This window comes from Vulpes vulpes, chromosome 16, assembly GCF_048418805.1.
Source record: "Vulpes vulpes isolate BD-2025 chromosome 16, VulVul3, whole genome shotgun sequence".
Taxonomy (NCBI): domain Eukaryota; kingdom Metazoa; phylum Chordata; class Mammalia; order Carnivora; family Canidae; genus Vulpes; species Vulpes vulpes.
In genome coordinates this window covers 83801420-83826856 of record NC_132795.1, presented here as the reverse complement: position 1 = coordinate 83826856, position 25437 = coordinate 83801420, and the positions used below count along the sequence as shown (strand labels likewise).

Below are 25437 nucleotides of genomic sequence, written 5' to 3'. Positions count from 1 at the left end.
TTAAATTTTTGGTGTCTTTTAATTGTCTTTTTTCATTTTCCCATTTATGTAAATAGAATTTTTGAGGTTATTGATATAAGAGAAAGCAACCTGTGAGGGTTTGTATGATTCTGAAATTTCTCTCCATTCCAAGGATTACATTTTTGTCTTGAAGAAGGTAATTTATCCTGATTTATCCTGACTTTTTATTGGTGGATTTAAACGATCATGCCTGGGGAGAAGAGCATTTACTGCAGTTATTTGGAAGATGTCTGCAACCTTCTCCCTTCTCTCAGGACTTCTGGGGCATGCCTTGGCTGCCTCTCTGACGTCTGTTTCTGATAAGTGAGTTTCAGTCTCTAGCAGCTCTGGGGAGTTTTGTCGGCAGAAACCTGGTGAGATCATTTTGCTTTCCGCTGAGTTTCCTTTCTCTGTTTTTTTGGACTGTTCTGATGAGCATGACCCCGGAGCATTCCGTAATACCTCTGTTCCCTTAGGAACTATTGGCCTACTCCCTGGTTTTATCTCTGCCTGCACAAAAGCTCCATGTCGCTGGAAAGGAAAAAAACAAAGTTGACATTAACCAGGGCACACTAGTTGCTGGAAGATGCAGCTGTGAACTCAGTTCATGTGTTAGTTCAAGTTCTGGCGAGGCAGGCACTTATTTCTCTGCCACATCACTGACAGTCACCTTAGTCTAAAACTGAAGACAGCAGCATAATAATTATTAGTGAAACTTTTAAATCAATGATAAAATAGGGTGTGCCAGAAAATAAATGAAGAGGGAAAAGCAGAAAATCAAAAAAGCAGCATCTTATCTCTCATTCTCAACATTTCTATCAGCTGGGTTGTATAAGACTATTCTTATCAAATTTCATTTCTTACTCTATACGTTGCCATGGATACAATAGCAACTACAGTTCACAGACCTAAGGATTTGTGATTGTATCCCAAATGTCAATTAGTTTCTTTTTTATTTATTTTTATTTTTTATTTTGTCAATTAGTTTCAATGAAAGAATTAAAGTGAAAAATGTGAAAACAGACATCTGCCGTTGGGAAAAAAAAAATCCAGCAACTATTAGATTTATGTTTGGCTTAATCTTAGATGTATTTCCCTGCCACACCCACATAAGCATATCCAACAGTTTATAAAACTGCTTTGATATTACCTTAAGTGAATGATTGTAATAATTGAAACCAAACTCCAAAGACCGTGATCCAAAATTATGATATCATTCCTTAATTTTACCTATGTCGTTGAGACTTTATCCCCCTAACAACCATGTTAGTTTGTTGAAATAGACCTCTAGAAAGATGGCTATGACCTGGAAAGGCTTAATGTACTACCATAAATCTGTCCCAGTCTAAAGTATTAAATAATTGATTCTGAAGACTCTCACCTTTCCCCGGATGGGCTCATTGGGAATTTTCCTAGCATCATATTGATGTAAAAAAGAGATGTGTTCTATAAAATTCTTTTGAAGTTCTGCTGATACATCAGGAGAGGCAAGTGGAACTGAAGAAAAAGATTTTGTGAAGTCAGGGCAAAAATTAGATTTGTATATGAAAATGTAATCAATATTCAGAATCATGCTTTATCAAAAATTCTAATAAAACTAAATTTTTAAAAGTATGGGTAAATATAATGGATACATCATCCTTTCTCCATGAAAAGAACCAAAGGAATTGAATTAGCCCCATATATGGAAATAACTAGTAATTTCTAAAACTAATATTAATGCAACAATGGCTTCAAAAGTATGTTAGATAGGTCTATTGCATAGATACCAACCAAAATCTTAGGAAAGATATAAGTATAATTCATTTGTCAACCTATTATTCACTACTAGAAAGGTTGTGACAAATTTATGCATAAGGTGCTCCCAAATGGCACTAATAGAATGAACTGGAAGACTCCAGGGCTGCTGTAGTTTTAGTTGAACATGTGATTCTTTTCAGTTCTCATTTACAGACATTCTGAAAATTTGCAAGACTATTAAACCCTTTAAAAAAATCACTTTTAAATAATCTTTCAAGCTAGGTGATGGGTATATAGGGATTCATTCTATTGGTTCTTCTCTGTTTCACATTTTTAATGACTTTTAAAACTCACTTTATTTTTACTTTTAACTTGCAAGGTTATGTTAGCATTTTTTCCCTGCTATCAGGGAAAAAAAGATTGCCATTTCATATCATGTAATATACAAATACTTAAAGACTCATCATTCCTGCCAGTAAAATTAGTTTATATCAATGTCTGAATATTGAATTGAATTCATGAACACTTAATAAGTATGTATTTACTAGCATATTTCTCCTTATATATTCTCCCTAACTGATAACATATTTTTGAATTCTAATTGATATCATTTACTCAAAATGCATTTTCTATGTAATGATTACCTTTTTTAAGGATTTGCTAATGCACAAAAGAACAGCAGGTGCCAAAGATTTACTAAAAATGAATGGGCAACTGACATTGAGAAAAATCTAACCATAACTTATACATATTTTTTCTACCATTTGAGAAAAGACTAACTGGGTTTTGGGTGAATGTCATTGTCCAGCTCACAGAACATTAGTGTTTTTAGAAACATGGTTTGATAGATTCTTGAATAAAATCAAACAGCTCTAAATTCGGTCATTAATCTGATGGAGTTAATGGAGTAACAGAAGCATGCGCTTTGGGATAAGATAGACATGTTTTCAAATTCTAGCCCTACCACATTTCCTAGTGGTGTGACTTTGGACAAATCACTTAATTTCATTGAGATTCAATTTCCTCCTCTCTAAAATGGGGATAATGATTTGCTTTGAGAATTGAAAGATGCTGGGATCAAATTAGAGAGGGTCTTTAAAACTAGGCAAGGGGCCAGTTCTTTTGTATCCTAATGAAAGGGAAAACTGTAGAAGAGAGAAGAGGCATGAATCTGAGGAACTATCGACTGTGAGAAACCCAAAGACTTTAGTGGACTGGTGTGAAGGGTTAGTGTCAGTGTGGGCTGGAGGGTAGGAGGGTCAGATATGGCCAAGAGAGAATAGGTGGGGGAGAGGTTTTAAATCTCCTCCTGACAGCCTCTGCCCACACATTGCCTTGGGCAGATTATTGCTTGCCTCAGGGGCAAGAAACTGGCAGCAACTGGCTAGCCATCTGTTGTTAACTTAGTAACTTTCAAACAGCACAGAAGTCCCTGTAGAGTAGGGAACTGGTGAAAATGGGTGCATGCTGCCCCCTTGGGCATTTGCTCTGCTACCATTCCCCCAGCAACCATTCGTGCTGGTAGATTGAAAATATCAAGAGATTGTCTTTTCTTATGATGCCTCTTTTTAAGAGTTTAAAGTGGAGAGGAGGGATGGTGTTCTGACTAGAGGACTGGCCTAGGACAGTGACAGCAGATGGAAATGGTCAAAGTCAGTTTTATGGGGTCTGACACTCTCCAGCCTGACCCTCATTTTCTTTTCTTTAAATTGACTGAGAGGCACAAAAGCCAGACCCTCCTCCTTACATTTCCCCCCCACAGGGCTGTTGATTCCTCTTGGGGAACATAACCTAAGATACTGTTAAGAAAGACATTGTAAAGAAAGACAACAAAATTTAAAACATATACTATGTGAAGCATAATAATTAGAACTGGTACTCCAAGAATTTAACGTAAGCATAATACCCTGAAAGACACAGAAGGCATTTTTAATATGAAGCAAGAAGAGGCCATTAAAAAAGAATCACATAAATGTCAGAAATCAAACAAAATATAATAGCTGAATTGAAAAAGATGAGATAAACAAAAAGACTCATGAATGAGACAGACTGAGAAACTCCCAAAAGGCAGCAATAAAGGATAAAGAAATTAAAATATAATAGAAAAGCTAAAAGACATGGATGGTAGAATTTAGGAGACCTAGATAAAGAAACAGAGGGAAGGAAATAGCTGAAGAAATAGTGATGGGGTGCCTGAGTAGCTCATTTGGTGGAGCACATGACTTTTGATCTCATGGTCATGAGTTCAAGCCCCATGTTGGGTGTAGAGCCTACTTAAAAGGAAAAAAAGGAAAGAATGATGATAAATATCCAAGAATTAGACAAAGATCAAAGACCTCAGATTGAAAGGGCTCACAGATTACCACGTAGGGTGGCAGGTCCAGGAATAAGATGAGGCAAGTGAAACTCATGCTTACAGATTAAGGAGGCATTTACATAGGGAGTGAGTGCCTCCTTGTTTTGCATCCTGAGTCACTTTCTTGCCTCACTCTCCTCCCTATCCTGCAGGGTATGTAAGGGAAAACCCACATCCGAGACACTTTATAGAGAAATTTAAGGTCATCTGGGGCAAAGAAAATTCTAAATGCTAGCTTTTTTTTTTTTAAACTTAATAAAGTCTTTTTTTTTTAAGATTTTATTTATTCATGAGAGACACAGAAAGAGAGAGAGAGGCAGAGACACAGGCAGAGAGAAGCAGGTTCCATGCAGGAAGCCTGAAATGGGATCCCAGGACCTCAGGATTTCGCTCTGAGCCAAAGGCAGATGCTCAACTGCTGAGCCACCCAGGTGTCCCTTTAAATGCTTTCAAAAAGAGAAGGTAGTGGGGATCCCTGGGTGGCTCAGTGGTTTAGTGCCTGCCTTTGGCCCAGGGCATGATCCTAGAGTCCCGGGATCAAGTCCCGCATGGGACTCCTGGCATGGAGCCTGCTTCTCCCCTGCCAGTGTCTCTGCCTCTTTCTCTCTCTCTCTATGTCTATCATGAATAAATAAATAAAATATTTTTTTAAAAAAAAGAGAGAATGTAGGTTACTTACAAAGGAGGAAAAAGCAGATTTATATCAAAATCCACAGCAACAACATTATAAATGCAAGGAAGAAAATATAGGAGAATGTTTTTGTGACTTTAAGGTAGACAAACTCTCCATAAACACCCAATGCACAATCCATAGGTGAAAAGTCGATAAACTTGTTTACATTAACGTTTAGGACTCCTGTTCAATGAAGTGTCTGTGCCACAGACAAAGATAATAGTGAGATTGTGAGGAGACATTTTTAACCTGAAAACTAAAAGGGATAGGACATTAGTAGGAACAGTGGAGTAAGAACCTGTGAAAAGTGCTCCTCTGTAATAATGATGAGAACACTTGGAAAAAAATAATCAAAATCAACTTTTTCAGAACTCTGGAAATTAACCAAAAGCTTACAACAATCCAAGGGACACTTATTCAAGAAAAATGGCTTAATCTCAGAAGTGAAAGCAAACTTTGTGGCATTTTAATTTGCCCAGTTTTCATGTCTCTCTCCCCACACCTGTACAGAATCCTTGAAAACCAACAGCCCTGCAATTACAGTGAAACTGTATTTAAAAATTAAGGGCTTAAGGAATAAATTTTCATTTATAATATTCAATCTGTGATATTAATTTAAATCATAAGTAACTATAAATAACTCTTTCTATATACCAAGCCCCCCTTTCCACATTAAAAATCTTACACTGAAACATATTACTCTCAAAAGATTAATAATTGGGCTTCCTGCAGACTTGATGTAACAGTAGGATCCAGGAGACAATGGAATGATATCTTCCAAATGTAAAAGGTAAATAATTATGAGCCCAGAATTCTATACCCAGCTCTACTTTCATTCATTTGAGTGAGGGCAATTTAAAGACATTTTCAGACAAAATATAAGAGTTGGCTACTCCTAAACTCTCATGGGGAGAACAATTTAAGGACACTGTGGTAGTCTATGACAGTAGTGGACCTAGTTTATTGGTCTCCCACTATTCATCTGTGCACAGTCCCCTCCTTGTGAATGTGGGGTGGCTTTGTGATTAGCTTTAACCAATAAGATGTGGAAAAAGTAACACTCTGCCAGTTCCAGGCATAAACCTTGATAAAACCTTTCAGTTTGTGTTTCTGCATTTTGGGGAGCCCTGAGATGCTACCTAAGAAGTTCAGCAACCCTATTGGAAAGTCCACATGGAGGAACCACATGTTGACCACATGTCATTCCAGCCTCCCAGTCAAGTCCAGTCTTCAGGTGATCTGCCAAGTGAATGTAGCCACACAAGTGCCCACCACCAAGACCAGCCAAAGAACTGCCCGGCTGAGCCCAGCCCAAATTACAGAATCAAGAGCAAATAAAATGATGGTTGTTTAAGCAACTAAATTTTGGGGTGACTTGTTATGCAATTAAGAAACAGAAATGTGGGCAGCTCGGGTGGCTCAGCAGTTTAGCACTGCCTTCGGCCCAGAGCCTGATCCTGGAGACCTGGGATGGAGTCTCACGTCGGGCTCCCTGCATGGAGCCTGCTTGTGTCTCTGCCTCTCTTTCTCTCTCTATGTTTCTCATGAATAAATAAATAAATAATCTTAAAAAAAAGAAAGAAAGAAAGGAAAGAAAAGAAACAGAAAAGTGCAGCCTGGGTGGCTCAGCAGTTTAGTGCCACCTTCAGCCCAGGGCAATCTTGTAGTCCTGGGATTGATTCCTGTGTCAGGCTCTCTGCATGGATCCTGCTTCTCCCTCTGCCTGTGTCTCTGCCTGTGTCTCTGTCTCTCTCTCTTTCTCTCTCCATGTCTCTCATGAATAAATAAATAAAATCTTAAAAAAATAAAAAGAAACAAATACTTCAGAAGTCAATTAAATCAATTAAAATATTTTTAAAATAGTGATCTAGAACCTCCCAGAATCTCAAAAATAATAACTTAAAAAAAAAACCCACTTCTTTATAGGGAAGAATAAAGGGAAAGAAAACAAATCTGAGCTATTAGAGAAATTCCTTACCCGGACATTATATCTATTAAAATTAGACATAACTACCATATTCATTTATTCAAGTATATGAGACTTTTAAAGAAGGCCATAGTAGTGAAGAACATCTAAGTAGGAAAACATCAAAGAAGATATTCAAGTCGTTAGTGGTTATTCTACTTCAGAATTTAAATTGAACCCAAAGTAATTACTTAAAAGAAGCCTTGTTACACGAGGGTTACAAAACATAAAGCAAAGCCTATGAAGAATGTTTGAAATCCACTCTCTGTTTCTTGGAAACTTGATCTAATTAAAATAGAAATTTTCTAAGCAAGGATACGCCAAACAAGTTGGGGTCCAGCCATCTATATTTTATCAACAAAGCCAGGATTTATTCAAACACACAACTTGATCCTTGTATTGGTGGGAATTCAGCAACTTTTACTTTGGGAAGTTTTCTTAACTGTTTGGGTCTACTTAAAAAACATTCATCAATCATATTTTTCTATCAGCCACTCCATTCTTCTAAATAGTATTTATTTTGATCTTATAGAGAAGTATTATTAATGAAAAAGATAATGTTATAAATTTTCAAAATATAGTGAAAAAGCTTGAACATAACTCTAGAAAGAAATCATTAAGCTACATCTTGGTGCAAAAGCAGAACACAAACTAAAATCCACTTTAGAAAATTATTTTTGGGGCAGTCCCAGTGGCTCAGCAGTTTAGCGCCGCCTTTGGCCCAGGCCCTGATCCTGGGGACCCGGGATCAAGCCCCATATTGGGCTCCCTGCATGGAGCCCGCTTCTCCCTCTGCCTGTGTCTCTGCCTCTGTGTGTGTGTGTGTGTGATGAATAAATAAATAAAATCTTAAAAAAATATATTTTTGATAATTGATTTTTTTTGATAATCTGATTTTGCAATTCAAAACAAAAGCATTAAAATATCAGGTTGTTGATAAAGAGTCAAAGTTTTGTTTAAGTATGACGTTCCTCACAAATTAGATCAGCCTTTCAATTTATAAAGTTTTATTATATAAAACCCAAAGTGAACACTTATTCTTGTAGTGATTCAGATATGATGGAGCACAGCCATTTGTTGAAGTGACTATGGATGGAAGCCAGGAAATTGGGTGGTGGTACAAGAATAAAGGGCACTTTCATTATCAGCACAAGATGACATTGCTGAAATGCCAAAGACCAGGCGTAATTAAGTGGGCTGATGGAACAGAATGACCAGGAGATGACTTTTAATTGGTATGATGCATGTTTACATACACATTTTCTATATCTGTATGTATATGCACTCACATATGTATATATATATACACATATAAATATATACACATATATGTAAAATCTGGAATATACATATTTTTAAATGTTACACTAAAATATTTTTTAAATTCTTTTCACTAGTATCCAAGCACTATTCAAAATGTGAATAAATTTCAGGTGTATATTGTGATGTGTTTTAGTTTAAATTACATTATGTCTTTAATCTGTTGAATAATATGTAATTATTAAACTAATCAATAAATTTTTTGTTGAGTCTGGGCATCATCTGAGACACAACAATGACTTTGGCAATGAGGAACACCAATAAAAGAACAGAGAGACAGAGGCAGAGAGAGGAGGAGGCAGAGCAGGAGGAGGGTTGGGTGAAGGGGGAGGGAAGGTGAGGAAGGAAAAAGTGAGACTTCTACACCTGGTTTCCAATGCTAAATTCCAATTAAACACCTAACGTAATACAATACAATAATTAATAATAGAAATAGTTTCCATTTGTTGTCTACTATGTACTACGCACTGTGGTAGACACTTTACATATTTCTTATTTCTCCTAATAATCCTCCTAAGTAGGGATTATTATTCCCACTTCTTGAATTGAGTGAATAAAATGATGAAATTTAAGTAATGAGCCTAGGAGCAAACCACTATTAAATGCTAAACCAATATTAAATTCTAAGGTGAGCGAATATTGATGGTGATAAGGTGACCATGATTTCCAGTTAAACATAACAATTTCAACATGTGCATTTCCTCCCGTTCCATCCCAAAACACTAGTTCAATGATAGTAAAGATGTTAAAAAGCTTAAATCTTTAGGAAAAAAGGGAACAAATGAGAGCAAAGCTAGTAACAAATTTGGAAACTGGAAAGCAGATGGTTAAATGGCAATGAACTTGAGTAGACCACAAAAAAACTGGAAGATAAGTGCTTGTGGGGATGGGGTGGGGTCCCACCCAGTAAGGCTCAGAAAATGGAGGCATCTGACACCTCTGGGGCAGGGAGCATGGGACAAGGAGAACCTGCCAATAGGGGACTATTTGAGAAATTCCAGACTTTTTGTTCCCTGATCCAGATAGAGGTTTGGAAGACTCTACTCTGGGAAAACCGACTGGTTCAATAGAACAGACTTATAGGGATTGATCTGGGTGGGGCAGGGGGGCGTGTGTCTCTCTATGAAATGGCTGGGCCTTGCCTGGTCATCCTAGAACAAAACCTAGCTCTCTGCTCTTATCCTCTACTATGTCCCATGGTAGAAGTAGAAGCTACTACTCCTTATGAGAAAGAACTGGGATCTGACTGGTTACTTACCCAAAAAATTAAAGAATCATAGAGAATTATATATACTAAACTTAGATACTTTATTTTAACCAGTTCATTCACCAAATTTTTATTGGAATGCCAATGCATTTCCTTTGTGGAAGTATCCATGGATTGGAATTGCACTTTGTGTTTCTTGTGCAAACCACACCCCTAATGTATCTTTCCTAGTTTGTTTCTTTAAAACAGAATGGAAACTTAAAGACATATTTGAAATAAAATGAATGCAGAAACCTTTAAGATTTAAGAAATTCACTCCACCTCCTCTTTTATAGTGATTTTGTCCACACCTAATTACCACTTTTAAAAATTAATAATATTTTAGGGCACCTGGGTGTTTCAGTTGGTTAAGCATCTAACTCTTGATTTCAGCTCAGGTCATGTTCCCAGGGTCATGAGATCAAACCCTGCATCTACTTGTCCCTATCCCTCTGCCTCTCCCCCTGCTCACCTTCTCTGTCTCTGTCTCTATCTCTCTCAACTAAGTAAGTAAATAAATAAAATCTTTAAAAAAAAAAAAAAGTTAGTGACCTTTTGGCAAGTCTTTCCAAAGTATTTGACTTTGAATGTATTATAGAAACTCTCTTAGTACTCAGATTTTAATTTACAAGAATATGTAAATTATGGAAATACAGTAATAAGTACACAGGCATAAATTGGTTTGGAAATAACCATGACTGTCAGAAAACATTCTCTACCTCCTTGGCCTAAGTTACATGCCACTCTTGAAATGGCCCTATCATGATATCATGAGCAATAGGAGATAGAGTCCATAGATTAAATGGGCCCATGTAGGCCATGGTGAGAAATTTCAAATTGATTCTACACACAATGAGAAGTAACTCATCTAATGGAGGAACGCAGTATCATTTGTGTTTTTAAAAGATCCTTCTAACAATGGTGTGGAAAACATTTTTGAAGGAGAAAAAGAGGAAGCAGGGTAACAGGAGCTGTACAACACTAGTAAAAAGATTTGGAGTATATTTTGGAGATGGGGTGTCAAGATTTGTTGATGGATTGGATATAGAGGGCAGGGAGTTTTGGAATGGTTTCTAGGTGATCAAAACTTAAGGGGATTAGAAGTGGCATTTATGGAAAAGACGTAAACCAGCAGGGGATATGTTTGAATGGCAGAGATGAACTGTTCTATCCCAGCCATGTTGAGTTTGAAAGGACATTAACTATCCAAGCAAAGATTGTTAGGTAGGTGGCTGGATAGGAGTTTGAAGTTCAGCAAAGAGGATAGGGCTACAGAGATAAATTGGTTCCTTTGACTTCAACCTTAAACTTCTACTCTTTGTTTCATCTACTTTGAGTAGTTTTTCTTGAGTACTCAAGTTAAATAAAGATATTAGCACCTTTCTCTTCTACTTCCCATCTTCTGTCAACTGTGTTTTTCTTGTTAAGGCTAATGAAATAATTCTGTTCTGTAACAACATTTAAAATTTCCATACTGTGTCAAGATAATGCTAAAAGCTGAAAACTATGAAATAGCATTTACAATATAATTATATGCGTTTTATTCATTTAAGGGCCAAATATCGTTCTAGGACTACATTTCTTTCTCACTGGGTCCAAAGCCTGGTGCCGCTTGAAAAAGACTGGTTCTAGTATTTCTGTTAAATCCTCTTTTGCAAGTAAAAAAAATTTTCCCTTGGAAACTTTAAAGACATTAACTCCATTGTGTTTTTGTATCGGTGCTGCTTAATTCCATACTGATTCCTGTTTTTTAGATAGTGACATTTTTCTTTCTCTTTATGGAAACTTATAGAACCTTCTTTTTATAATTGTAGCTTTGCAATTTCATAATGGTGTATAGGTTGTATCTTTTATCCCTTCATACTTGGAAGTGCTCAGGAGGCTCCATTAATGCCTCTCTTTTATATTGGGAAACGTTCTTATTATTCCAGAGGCTGTGTAGAGCACTGGTTTTAATTACAGGTAGATTGAGTTCAAATATCAGTTATTTGCTCTGTAGCCTTGAGCAAATTATTTAAACTCCATGCTTGCTTTCTTTTTTTTTTTTTTTTTTTTTTTTTAATTTTTTTTTTTAATTTTTTATTTATTTATGATAGTCACAGAGAGAGAGAGAGAGGCAGAGACACAGGCGGAGGGAGAAGCAGGCTCCATGCACCGGGAGCCTGATGTGGGATTCGATCCCGGGTCTCCAGGATCGCGCCCTGGGCCAAAGGCAGGCGCCAAACCGCTGCGCCACCCAGGGATCCCCATGCTTGCTTTCTTATATGAAAAATGAGAGTATTAATAACATTACCATACTAATATATTCCTTAGAGTTGGTATGAGAATTGAATAAGTAAATATTTAGGAAGTTCCATAAAGTGCCCAGCAAATAGTATGTGCTCAATAAATGTTTTGTTGATAACTATCTGCACTTTCAATTTTATTCTTTGCTCTTCTAGAGCTTCAGAAAAGTTGGACCTCCCAGATGGATTCTCCACTTTGCTTTTATTCTCTTACACTTTTTAGGTTTTTTTTTTTGTCGTTGTTGCTTTATATTCCGTGATGTTTCCTTAACTTTAACCGCCATACATTAAAAAAGATAATTTGGCATAATTGTAATCTTTGGCTGTCCATTCATAAACTAAGAATAGGACAAGAGATCAACTTGAATTACAAAAAAAGTAACTGGGGTGGTAGTTGACTATCTGGCCGGGACATTGGACTCAACTAGTTTTAATGTTGGCATAGAGTAGTGTTCCTGACTGGGGTGGGTTTTTTGTTTTTGTTTTTTTAAGATTATATTTATTTATGAGAGACACAGAAAGAGAGGCAGAGACACAGGCAGAGGGAGGAGAAGCAGGCTCCATGCAGGGAGCCGGGTGTGGGACTCGATTCCGGGAATCTGGGATCAGGCCCTGAGCCAAAGGTAGACGCCCAACCGCTGAGCCACTCAGGCATCCCTGGGGTGGTTTTTTAAAGACAGACTTTCAGGTTGCCCTTTGGATTCTCCCCTTGGATTCATTCATGCCTTCTGCTTTGCCTGCTGTCTGAGCCTCCAGCTACTTTGGGGTTTTGTCAGGCAGACTGGCTCTTTGCTGCTTTTCCCTCTGTCTTTTCTAGGCTCTTGCTTCTTTGCTTGCTAATCCACCACAAGTTTTCATTCCTTTCCACATTACAGGAAATTCTTCTTTCCACTCTCTTCATCTTTATGGGTTGATGGTTTTACTATCACTTAATAGAGTCTTGGGAGGAGGGGCATTTAGATGTCTGTGTTCAGTCTACCACCCGGAATCGGAAGCGCGAACATCATTACCTTTCTGAAGAAGAGACCATGTTACAGTTTATCTAACCGTCCTCTCCATTAACTCCTGCCCTTGAGGTGGAAATCATGCTGACTATGACCATTTTCTAATGTTCTGATCTTCAATCTACCCCCCTACCCTTGTATCCTTAACTAGACTGGCCAGATCACAGAGGCCTGAAGGTTCAAATTAAGTAAGGGACTGTTGAATGATAAAAGTAACCCTTTGTTTCCTTGTGTACCATTCAGTGGACATACTGTCATGTTCAGAAAATTATGTGAAGTTTAGCTTATGAACTTTTACATGGAATGATGACCAGGGTGGGTACTCGGTAAATACATTTTTGTTTTGACTTGATTGTGCTCTTCTTTAAGACTTAACTAAATAGATCTAATAATGTTTTAATAGTCCATGTAACATTGGTTTGTGGGATACCAGTTATGTGAAATACTCTCCTAGAAAAAGGATGAGGTGGTTAATAAGTGGGGAAAACATAATATTCTTTATTCCTCGTCTTGGAATACATTATGCTTGTGCTTACAGTAAGAGTTTTAAGAGTTCTGTGGCTTAAATCTGTTTAACTTTATAAATTCAGTTTTTACAAATCTCATTTGACCACTTCCCAATTTTTTTGAGCAGCGTCTATAAACATAAGGAACTAATGTCCCTCAGAGTACACTTAGAAAAATACTGCCGTATAGTATTGCCTACAATTGTAGTAGTTACACTTTTTAAAATTTGGTGGCAGTAATGAGCAGAATGCTACTAGATTGCATGACTTGGAGGCTGTTATCAATGATCAAGCCAATTTTTATTGTGTTGCAGTAAATACATTTGGAAATAAGCTGTCCACCAAGAAGGGATAAAGAACAAACTTGTCAAGGGCTGCATTTGCTGTATGTATATTTTCAACTCCTATAGAGAGGTAATTTTCTCAGGAGGTACCAGTATATCTAATCCATCTTAATTTGATAGCAGTAACCTGAGAAAATGCGAAGGAGGTTTTATCACAGCTAACCTTACCTATTCCACAAGACGCCTTTTGCAGCTTGCTGTGTTTGACTGGCAAAACCAATGGACATGTTGGTTTTTGAAAGTCACTCCTCTGGGTGCTCGTAGTGTCATAAGATGGTTGGAAGGGATGTTCCAGTCCTTTACCATGTGACCACCAGTCACCCTTTATGGGGAAAAAATTGGAAACACAAAATTGGATACTGTAGGACATTTTCATGAGCTGCTTGATGACTGTAAATGTTCAATAAGTTGATTCAATAAGTTATTGGATATTCTAGTATAAAATGGAATTCTGAAATCTAGGAATAGTTTTACAAAGACCGAATTTTTAAAAGGTGCTTAAAAGTGAATTATCACATATTTTTAGCTAAAACATAGCTGCTAAATTCTTAAACTACTTTCCATCAACAGATGGAGTGGTAAAAATCAACCAAGTACTTATAGTTCTATGTTTTGTACTACCATTGTATTTATATATATGTATACACAGGTATATATATATATATATATACACACACACACATATATATATATACACACACACATATATATATATATATATATATGGCTTGATTTAATCTAAAAAATCAGGTTCTATACTTTCAGGTAAATATAAATAATGTATTATCATCTAAGATGGTGGTTTTCATAGTTTTCAGTCTATGATCTACACCATGAAATATTTTGTCATGCAAAAAGACACAATGTATACACATACATAAAATGAAAAGTTTCACAAGACAGTGTTTATTCTTACTCCATTAAGTGCACTTGACTATTTTTCTATTTTATCCTTTATCTCTTCTATTCCATTTCACAATGCTAGTTGCAACCCACATTGCTTTATAACCCACTAGTGCCTCAGTTTGAAAAACTTTGTTCTTAGGAAAGATATCTCCAATGTTACAGAATTTTGAGTAGTGAAACCTGACTTAAGGACCCAGGCAAGGGAGAATTGATATACTCTCCATTAGCACATATTAGAATCTGATCTCTCAGAAGTTGTGAAAACGGCGAGGGAAACTTACTCAATTCTAAGTAAGCATTTTTTAAAAATCTGGATCATCAGGTAGACCTAAGACAACCTTGGGAAGGGGCAACTGTGACACCTAGAAGTTCCTGGATATTATTAAGACAATGAAGGTAACTTTGGGTATAATCTAACATCTACTTTGGACTTTGAGGAGGGAAATCAGGCTTCTAAAAATCAACCATGATATTGTAGCCAGAAACTTGAAAAATATGATTCAAGGGGGATGAAGACTAGATTACATAAGTAAAACGCTGACAGTGCAATTGAAGCTATAGGGGTAAGAAAAGTAAGAAGGCATTTGAAGACATCTGACTCCACAGGGAGTCAGCTCCCAAAGTGGCTTACCTTCTAAAAAGACAGGCATGTATAAAAGAAGTGTACAATGTCAAATTAAAAAAAATAATTTCATGGAGTCACCTTGTCAGGAGATTGTCAAGAAGCTTAGAAGAAATTCATGAAATATGCCAAAGGCAGCAAAAATAGGGTTTTCTGGGAGAAAAAATTTTGTTATATCAAGAAATCACAGAAAGGCTAAAAATTTGGAGAAGAGTTATACAATTCAGAGCTGAAAGAGCTACTCAACTTTAGGTTCTTCATTAAGGGAAATTATCTTCAAACTGAAAAAAGACAGGATGAACATGAACCTAAGAGGGAACTAACTGAGCCCTGACTAATTGAGGAGAGAGTTAGACCTCACTTGTCAACTTGAAATGAGTGCCAGTCTTCAGGCCAATGGCAAATTGAAACCTGGGGTACTAAATACGTTTGCAGCGATCGAAGAAATTTAGGAACTAGGGAATTTTGGAGAATAGGAGAGATGGGCTAATACCTCATTTTTTTCAGAATGAGCTGAAAGGTGAATTACAAAAACTAAGACTACTTGATGTCGATCCTGGGAATTCTAGAACAGATTACTAAACAGATGGTGTCTTCTCACTATCTGGCTGAAAATAGTCACATCTAACTGTTGTCAGAATGCCTGCTTCTTGCAGGCCTCCTCCACTGCACGGTTATGAGAGTTCTTATTATGCCCCAAGGTCTCAGATTTACAGGCCTTTTCTCACTTACCCTCACCACGAATCTGCAAGTAGATAGATACACCCACTTCACAGATGAGAAAACTGCTGAGAAATTAACTGTCCCAGTCAGAGCCCTGCCCCCATCTGTGCAAGCCTCATTCCGTGCTACATGGCTTTATCAAATCTGCTGTAGAATGAAAGCCAGATAAGCACAAACCTACTGAATTTATTTCAGAAGTAACAATGAAGAGATTTTAGGTATCATGAGAAAGATCTTTTATGAAAAGGTTTTAAGGAGTACACTGTGTATTATCTTCTCTTGTTGATCAGAAAACTTATTTTGCCAACACCCAAGTTACTGGGTAAGTGACTCTGGGATGAGCAAACTGCTAGGAAATGCCCGGCAGCATTCAATTATTTCTTGAACAAAAGTTGTCTGAAAAGCAGAGGTATCAGTTCATCTCTCAAGATTTCTTATGAGAGATCCCTGGGTGGCTCGGTGGTTTGGCGCCTGCCTTGGGCTCAGGGCCTGATCCGGGAGTCCTGGGATCGAGTCCCACATCGGGGTCCCTGCATGGAGCCTTCTTCTCCCTCTGCCTGTGTCTCTGCCTCTCTCTCTCTCTGTCTCTCATGAATAAATAAATGAAATCTTAAAAAAAAAAAAAAAAGGTTTCTTGTGGATTCAGAATTTTACCAAAATGGTCTCTTGAGTTTCACAAAACATAAAGGAAATAATGAACAATGTTTTTCCTCACGTGTGACTGATAACTTTTAAGTCCTCAGAGTTAGTGGAAGTATTCTGATTAGTGTTGTAAATTGGATGAAGCTTCGCTTGGGCGGAATGAAATCCCACAGTTCAAAAAATGCTGTTTTTATGTGTTCTATTTCTGGATAGTCTGCCCTTTGCCTGAAGAGTCTGGTTTGTTCCTGGAAGAGTGAGGATGTATATGGGTCTGTGCACATGTGCGTGCCATTTTGGTCCAAGCATGTGCTCATAAAAGATTATAAGATTAAAGAGATAGGTGGAAACTTGTTTTTCCTTCACCTCATGCTGAAGGGAAAATCGAAGAAAAATTTATTGTGTTGTCCACCATCACTTGAAGTGGATTGTGAGGGGTTGACATGAGTTATGTATGATGAAATAAGCCAAACAGGGAAAAGTTGTACTGTGACTGCTTTGTCTAGGCTTCAGGGATCAGCCTACCTCTTACAGATTGTGGAATGGTTTTTGCCTGAACAGATAGTTGCTCTCAGTTCAAAACTTTGGACCCAGAGAAAGCAGGAGATCTTCCCTTCCAGTCCAAGGCTAGTTTTCTTTCCTGCTTCAGGGTAACAGTCATTGGAGCTCCATAGTATGGACACATCTGGAGATTCCTGAAGAAGAGGCTCCCATTACCCCCCACCCCTGGAAGACCTCATGGCCATTATACTGTGAACCCCTTACCTGCATTTGGAAACCACTGTGAGACAGTCTTTGTGATACTTCTGCTATCTCTAAGCCTTCGGAAATGCATTAGGAGACATTCATTAGTTTTCATTCTTTGGGAAATTAGGGAGAGTCTTGGGAGAAGTAGTAAAAGCACTTGGGGCATCCTGGAGAAGACAGTTAAGAGAATGCAAGAGGTGGTGGGTAGAAGTCCACAGCAGCCTGGCAAAGATGGCTGCTGCAGGGCCTGGTCATCTGTGGGACACAAAATCATACTTCGGGGATCCCTAGGGAAATACGGACTTTCAACACCTTACAGAGAATCATGGTTTAGTAGAGCTCAATGGCTTTAAACATTGAAGTGTTATGGGAAACACTAGAGTTACATTGTATCTATGCTCATCTCTATTTTGCTAAGGATACCAGGAATGCTGAAAATACCTCTTTTTGAGCAACTCATAATGTTCCTGATAACAGTTATTCCTAAATTGTGCTCTGTGGAATGCTAGCCCTGTGGCATATTAAATAAGGTGTTATATAAAAGAGGTTTCCAAAGTTAAATAAATTTGGGAAATATTGAGATAAGTTAAATAAGTTTATCACAGGATTTCTTAGCACCTTTACATACAAATGTGATTTGTGAAGTTTTAAGATCTAAATATATAGCTTTTCCAAAATGTATCTGACTTTGGAATGTTATTTTATTGAGCACATAGGCAGGGGCAATGCTCTGAAACATACACTTTGGAACATAATGATCTAGTATAATCTCTTTTAAAATACCAATATTTAAACACACAGGACCACCAAACTGTTGTGACTGGAGGTGACTGAGCTACAGCTCCTTTTTACTTTTTCTGGCACCCCCAATTTTATGGCTCTAGGTAGAACCGTGTAAGTGATTGTCTCATTTAAACATCTTGTAAATAAGAAAAATCAACCAATCTGGTGTTAGGTTCTTAAGATATTATCTTAGCAAAATACAGAAGAGAGCAAATATGTTACTTTAAATATTAGGTAACTTTATTTTCTTCACTCATGCATTAAAGCTAGCACTATTGGGATCCCTGGGTGGCGCAGCGGTTTGGCGCCGGCCTTTGGCCCAGGGCGCGATCCTGGAGACCCCGGATCAAATCCCATATCAGGTTCCCGGTGCATGGAGCCTGCCTTCTCCCTCTGCCTGTGTCTCTGCCTCTCTCTCTCTCTGACTATCATAAATAAAAAAAAAAAAAAAAAAAAAAAAAAGCTAGCACTATTATAATTTTTCAAAACAACCAACCTAAACCTTTAAGAAGAAACTTGTCATCTTAAATAAAGGAACAAACGGTACAGATATGCAAAATGAGTATTCTTTATTAATCCTTGGGTACATGGAAATGAGTACACTTAAGATTGTTTTTGTTTTTTAAATATGAACAATACCTTCACTCCATGCCCCAAACAGATACACTCTTAACTCTGATGCATCTTCAGTCTTTCTTTGTACCTCCTCACTCCTATCTACCAGCAGCCTCTCTTCCCTATTCTCTTACTTCATCTCAAACTCTTAAAGGTCTCTGACTCATTTAGCTTTTAGCACCAATAAACAAGGATCCTACTGCTACTATGTCGCCCCACCTCAACAGCAGCTCCTAACATTTTCTCAAGACACCTATAAACTAGGAATACGAGAAAATTAGTTGATTAGTTTTTGAGATTTTTTTTACATTTTGCATCTCCATTCTCAAACCCACTTCTTTTCCTTAGTATCTCCAAGATAAGGATGGGTTCAATTAATAGTTCGGTTTTAATTCAGCCCGGAATTAGAGCTCAGCAGAGAGAGTCATTCATTAACTTTTGTAAGAAACATGGGAACTTCACAAACCTGGATTTATGGACCAGACTTATTTCCCCAGTGAAGGCTTGGACTATCAATTTCTTTTAAATCTCAAATAATTGCCTGTTTATAAAACAAAATAGCCTTAAAAGTGCCCACATCAGGTTTTACTACATGACATTAAAGCATATTTGAGGGACATCTGGATGGCTCAATGGTTTAGCACCTGCCTTCGGCCCAGGGCGTGATCCTGGAGTCCTGGGATTGAGTCCCATTTTGGGCTCCCTGCATGGGGCCTGCTTCTCCCTCTGCCTGTGTCTTTGCCTCTCTCTCTCTGTGTCTTTCATGAATAAATAAATAAAATCTGAAAGCATATTTGACTGCATTAATTCCTGCCCAAAGAAGATCTCCCATTCACACACAGTGCCCTGGTATGCTATCTCTTTTATGACAAGAACATTGGATGTTACCGATATGAAAGCAGGTCGCTAAAAGCAATCTCCATTTAAATGTTAAGTTAAATCACAACCACACATAAATTTACAGGACAAAAGAAATTTTGCCACTGAGATTAAATTAAACATTTTGGGAAGAGGACATTAGTCAGAATTATCTGGGTGGGCCCAAGGTAATCACACCAGTCCTTAGAAAAGGAATGCAGGAGAGTCAGAGATTTGAGGATGCCAAGCTGCTGGCTTTGAAGAGGAAGGCGCCACAAGCCAAGGTAGGCAGGCAGCGTCTAGAAGCTGGAAAAGACAAGGAACTAGATTTTCCCTTACATTCTGCAGAAGGAAACCAGCCTTGCTAATAGGCAATGAGACTGATTGATTTTGGATTCCTGAGCTCAAGAAATGTGGAGAATAAATTGGTGGGGCTATAAGCTACTCTTTAAATTTGTAACATCAGGAATAGGAAGCTAATAGAATAAATTATACCTCAACAAACCTAACTTTAAAGAAATAAGATAAAAAAAAATAAAGAAATAAGATAAAAAAAATAAAGGAACAAGATAATGAAATATATTTAGTATGATAGTGAATAAAAGTGCAGTTTGACTAAACCAACCATCCTGGGTCAGAATCATAATTGTGACATTTGCTTACTATGTAATCTCAGATATGTTCATTTACTTTGCGGTATGTTACCATCTGCAAAATATTCTAATACTACCTCCTAGAAACTGTTGTACAGATTAAAGGATATAATTTATATAAAACACTTAGCTCATCCCTAGTACTTCATATATTTTAAATAAATGGTAGCTATTATTTTACAGAGAGTATCATGGGAAATTTTTATATTAGAATATGTGACACAAATACAATATTATAGATTTCTTCAGTATCTGCCAAGCACTACTGAGTGGCTATAATCTGACCCAATCTAGAAAAATGATTATTTGGATTGTTTGTATGCAGTGGTTATCTGGGACAGTAGTGTCAGGTTACTGCTTTTAAGTATTGGATTATAAAAAGTTGTAGTCTGAGATATGTCATATCCTTTACATAGTCTGTGACCAAATTATCCTGCAGACCAGCTTCTGAATCTAAATCTGTATTTGTATATAAGAAACATCCATCCAACCTGCTTTTCTGGCCCTTTTTTGGGATCTATGTAGGGAACTGGTTCATTAAGTGTTCTTGCATTTGTATGAATGAATTTCGCATAATATACACGTCCTCTCCCAACACATGGTTTTGAATGTTGTATACTTTTTCCAGGTTTGCTGTCATGTTTGATTTCTTCTTTTTTTTCAGCTACATACACTATACCAGCATCTTCTATTTTATGCTCTCTGAAAAATAGAATAGTAAATTTATTTAATGAGCATTTCAGGACTGTCATAATTGTATAAAACAAAATTTAAATATATTTCAAGTATCAGTCAAGACAATTTAGGCTTTGTTAATAATTATAAGAGACTTGTGCTATTAAAATATGGAAGGATATCTTCTCATTTTAAGTCATTTAAAAGATAAAAGGATTTGTGTTAATAATGATTATTCATAATGATATACCACTGCAGTGTACAGACTTTCATTTGCTGAAGTAAAGAAAGAGTAGTGATTTGATCATGGTTATGGATCCTGTTCGTAGGGTTTATTCACATAGCTAAGTTTCATGCTAATCTGAACTCATGTTTTTTAAAAGTTACTTAGGGTGTGCCTAGGTGGCTTCGTTAGTTGAGTGACTGACTCGATTTCAGATCATGAGCTGGAAGTCTAGGGATCAAGCCAGAAGTCAGGCTCTATGCTCAGCAGAAAGTCTGCTTGAGCTCTCTCCCTGTCTATCCCCCTGCTCACATAAACACACTTTCTCTCTAAAATAAATGAGTGAATCTTTTTTTTTTTAAAGATTTCATCTATTTATTCATGAGACACACACAGAGAGAGAGAGGGGCAGGGACACAGGCAGAGGGAGAAGCAGGCTCCATGCAGGGAGCCCAATGTGGGACTCGAACCTGGGTCTCCAGGATCACTCCCTGGGCTGAAGGCGGCGCTAAGCCACTGAGCCACCTGGGCTGCCCTAAATGAATGAATCTTAAAGACAAAAAAGTTAGTAAATTCAGTTACCAGGACAAGTATGGCTATTTAATTTTAAAAGTTCACTTGGCAAACTAATAAAAGCTACCAAATGACCACTATTATTTACCTTTTTAGGAAAAGACCACTGTGTCGGTCTGAGAATAATCAATTCAATCTCATCACTTTGGCTTTTAATAACTAAACTGGTACAAAAATGAACATTATTGATTTTGTTAATGTTAAAAAATGTTTAGAAAGAATTTATGGAAATTTTCTCCTTTTAAATAAAGAGTGATAGACATTATAAAAGGCAGTGTTTCAAAATCTTACAAAAAAAATCTTACATACTTGGAAAATAAAGAAAAATAGATGAATGTGAATATTTTTACATAGAAGCTTTTATTTTTTACTTAAAATTTTTAAAAGATTTTTTATTTACTTATTCATGACAGACAGAGAGAGAGAGGGGCACAGACACAGGCAGAGGGAGAAGCAGGCTCCATGCAGGGAGCCAGATGCAAGACTCCATCTGGGACCCCAGGATCACACCTGGAGCAGAAGGCAGACGCTCAACCACTGAGCCACCCAGGCGTCCCTAACATGGAAGCTTTTAAAATTAAAGCCCTGAGCCATAGAAGGTGAGTAAATAAGATTCCAAATTTATATAGAAAGTGAGTAGTTCTGCTTAGTCTTGGCCCTTAAAACATAACCCCTACATTACTTCAAACCAAAGCCAGGTCCATCTTTTCTATCATGTCATTTTTTGCTGAAAACCCCCAAATGGTTTTGTGTTGCATTTACAGTGAATACTGCTTCCTTATCACACTGAGGCCACCTGACCCAGCTCCAGCTAATCTCTTCAAATGCACTGAGACCTCCCTCCCTGCACTTCCCCAGACAGCACATGTGCTTTCAGTTTCCCAAACACACCAGTTTTTCCCTTCAGGGCATTTACACACACTGTCCCCTCTGCCTGGGCAGCTCTTCCCCAGCTCCCTGCATGGGCTGGTCCATTATCATTTAGGTCTCAGCTTAAAAGCTGTTTCCTCAAAAGCTTTTCCTAGATTTCCCCCCTTCTTTTCCCATGTGGTCTCTATTTGAGCACTTTCTTTCCTAACACCACGATTTATAATTTATGTACCTAGTTTTTGGTTTGTTTTTGGTAAGCACTACAAATATCCTCTACTAGTCAGTACGCTCCATGAAGGTGAAGACTGTGTTTCTTTCATCATTATGTAGCCCCCCCCGCCCCCGTCCCAGGGAAGTGTCCTGTTCCTCACAGGTCAATGGACTCCCATGACAATATTCAATATTTGCATATTTCTCCTGATTCTGCTGGGATTGTTTTTTAGTCTGGCCTAGGAGAGCTGTATACTCCCAATACACCTACAAACAACATTCAGCACCCTTGGATTCTGGTTTCCTGCATCCCAACCAGAACTGCTCTCTGTAAAAGGTTTGGAAAAACTGATTACTGGTCAAGTGTGAATAACTTCTAAGGCTTTTTCTACTACCTTTCCAGAGACATAAGTGTTTATTTAAAGGTCATGATCGATTTATTATAGACTTCTGACATCAGATTTTTCCATCTGCCTTTTATGGTTGTAACTCAGCAATGCCTTTGTACTGGCGTCAGGTCCTTGAAGGGACTGTGGCTATACGCTTGCATACATACATATGCATTCGTTCAATTAAGTATTTGGGGTGTGAGCAGCTACAGATTAACACATAAATGTGAACTATATGATTCTATAGAAATTTCTTACCAGAAGGAAACACAAAAACACTAATGGGCAGTGAAGACTTGACCTGGGGCTGACTTGACCTGGGTTGGAATCCCAACTCTGTCATTTAGTATCTGAGCCTTGGTTTCCTCCTTTGCATGTTAGGGCAAGAATGCTATTGAGAGATGTGACAATAACGTTGAATAATTCATTCTTTCAACAGGTATTTATTGACTAAGGTGCCTGGTGCTGCTCAAAGCACTGAGGAAACAAGAGTGATGAAACACAAATTCCTGCCCTCGCAGAGCTCACATTCTAAGGAGGGAAGGCAGATGAGAAATCAAATAATAAGTAAAACATACAGTCTTGGATGGTGTTAAGTGCTAAGGACAACAATAAAGCAGGGAATGGGAAAAAGGAATGCACGTATGTGGGAGAGAGGCTGCATTTTTAGACAGGGTGGAGGCTGCATTATGAAGGTGGCAACTGAAAAAAGGAAAGAGGGGAGCGGCTAAGAGGATATCTGAGGAAGCACATTCTAGCAGAGTGAACTGTAACTGCCCAAGCATTGCAACAGAAGCACCTGTCCTTAGGTGCTTCTCAAAGAGTGGCCCTGGAAGTAGCTGCACTGGCATCAATTGTTACTTGTTAGAAGCACAAATTCCCTGGCCCCATCCCAACCTGAGGCAGATTCCCAGGAAATTGTTTCAACCAGCTCTTCAGGTGATTCTTATGTATGTTATGAACAATTTGTTCTACAAAAATACAGGCTTTGGAGGCAGATACCCCTGGCCACCTTATATTTAGCTGTAACACCTTGATCTATAGTTCTCAAAATTTAGGATACATCAGAATCACCTGGAGGCTTGTTAAAACTCAGATTATTGTGCTCAACTCCAAATTTCTGATTCAGTTTATCTGTGGTGAGGAGCCTGCAAGAATATGCATTTTTTTTAAAGATTTTATTTGTTTATTCATGAGAGAGGCAGAGACAACAGGCAGAGGGAGAAGCAGGCTCCATGCAGGGAGTCCTATGTGGGACTCGATCCCAGGTCTCCAGGATCATGCCCTGGGATGAAGGCAGGCGCTAAACCGCTGAGCCACCCAGGGATCCCCAGAATATGCATTTCTAATAAGTTGTCAGGTGATGTTGGATGGGGGTGGGGCGGCACACTTTGAGAATTACTGTTAAGGATGGATGTCTGTGCACTGGAGCAGAGTGGAGCCCCAGGGCAAGCAGCTGTGGTAAGGCCAGATAGAGGAGGAGGAGCAGTTGTGAAAATCCCACAGGCCTTTGTAAGGACCTTAGCTCTCACTCTGCAATGGCCCATAGAGGAGTGATCTAACTCAAACTTGGCAAAAAAATAAAAAAATAAATAAAAAAGAAGACCACTCAGACATTGAGGCGAGTGAAGCAGTCCAGACTGTTACAACACCCAGGCAAGAGAGGCTGGTTGTTGGGCCAGGGTGGGGTCGATAGTGGAATTCTGGATATATTTTAAAGGTACAGCCTACAGAATTTGCTAATAATGGAAGTGTGGGGTGTGAGAAGCAGCGGATGATCCCGTGGTAACTGAATGTCGGGCCGGGCGATGCATGTAAAGTGCCTGACATACAGTGGGTGCCCCGTAAACAGGGTGTTTAAAAAAGCACGGGGACGCCTGGGGGGCTCAGGGCGTGACCCCGGCGTGCTGGGATCGAGTCCCGCACCCGGCTCCCCAGGGAGCCTGCTTCTCCCTCTGCCTCTCTCTCTGGGTCTCTCACGAATAAACAAACAACTGGAGTAAAGAAAGAGTAGTTATTTGATCATGGTTATGGATCCTGTTCGTAGCGTTTATGCACATAGCTAAATTTCATGCTAATCTGAGCTTTTTATAAAGCTACTTAGGGGGTGCCTAGGTGGCTTTGGTAGTTGAGCGACTGACTCTTGATTTCAGATCATGACCTGGAGGTCTAGGGATCAAGCCAGAAGTCGGGCTCTAATGCTCAGCAAACAGAAAATCTTAAAAAAAAAAAAAAAAAAAAACAACCCAAAATAAGTGTTCGGGTGAGCGCTCAACTACTGGCTGCAGGATGGCCTGGGCCGCCCCTCGGGTCTCACTTCACCGTCCCCGAAGGAGGGAACTATTTTTCACAAGGGGAAATAGAGGACCAAGCCCCAGCACTTACGGCTGCTCGTCCTCCTTCCGCTCCATGGGCTCCCCCGGCCCGACCCGAGCCGGCGGGAAGACGAGGGACCAGGCCCCCCGGAGAGGGACGCGCGCGTTGCTAAGCGACGGCGGCTCCCGGCGCGCG

At 38.5% G+C, this 25437-nt stretch overlaps 1 protein-coding gene across 1 annotated transcript; it reads right to left on the bottom strand.

The window, feature by feature from the left end:
• On the bottom strand, positions 1-25437 carry CIMIP6 (ciliary microtubule inner protein 6). The gene is made up of 5 exons (XM_025992650.2): positions 25312-25437; positions 20478-20688; positions 13609-13762; positions 1382-1497; positions 1-531 (listed from the first exon to the last, which is right to left on the bottom strand). The coding sequence occupies exons 1-5, from the start codon at positions 25335-25337 to the stop codon at positions 163-165; spliced, it is 876 nt and encodes a 291-aa protein (XP_025848435.1). The 5' UTR covers positions 25338-25437; the 3' UTR covers positions 1-162.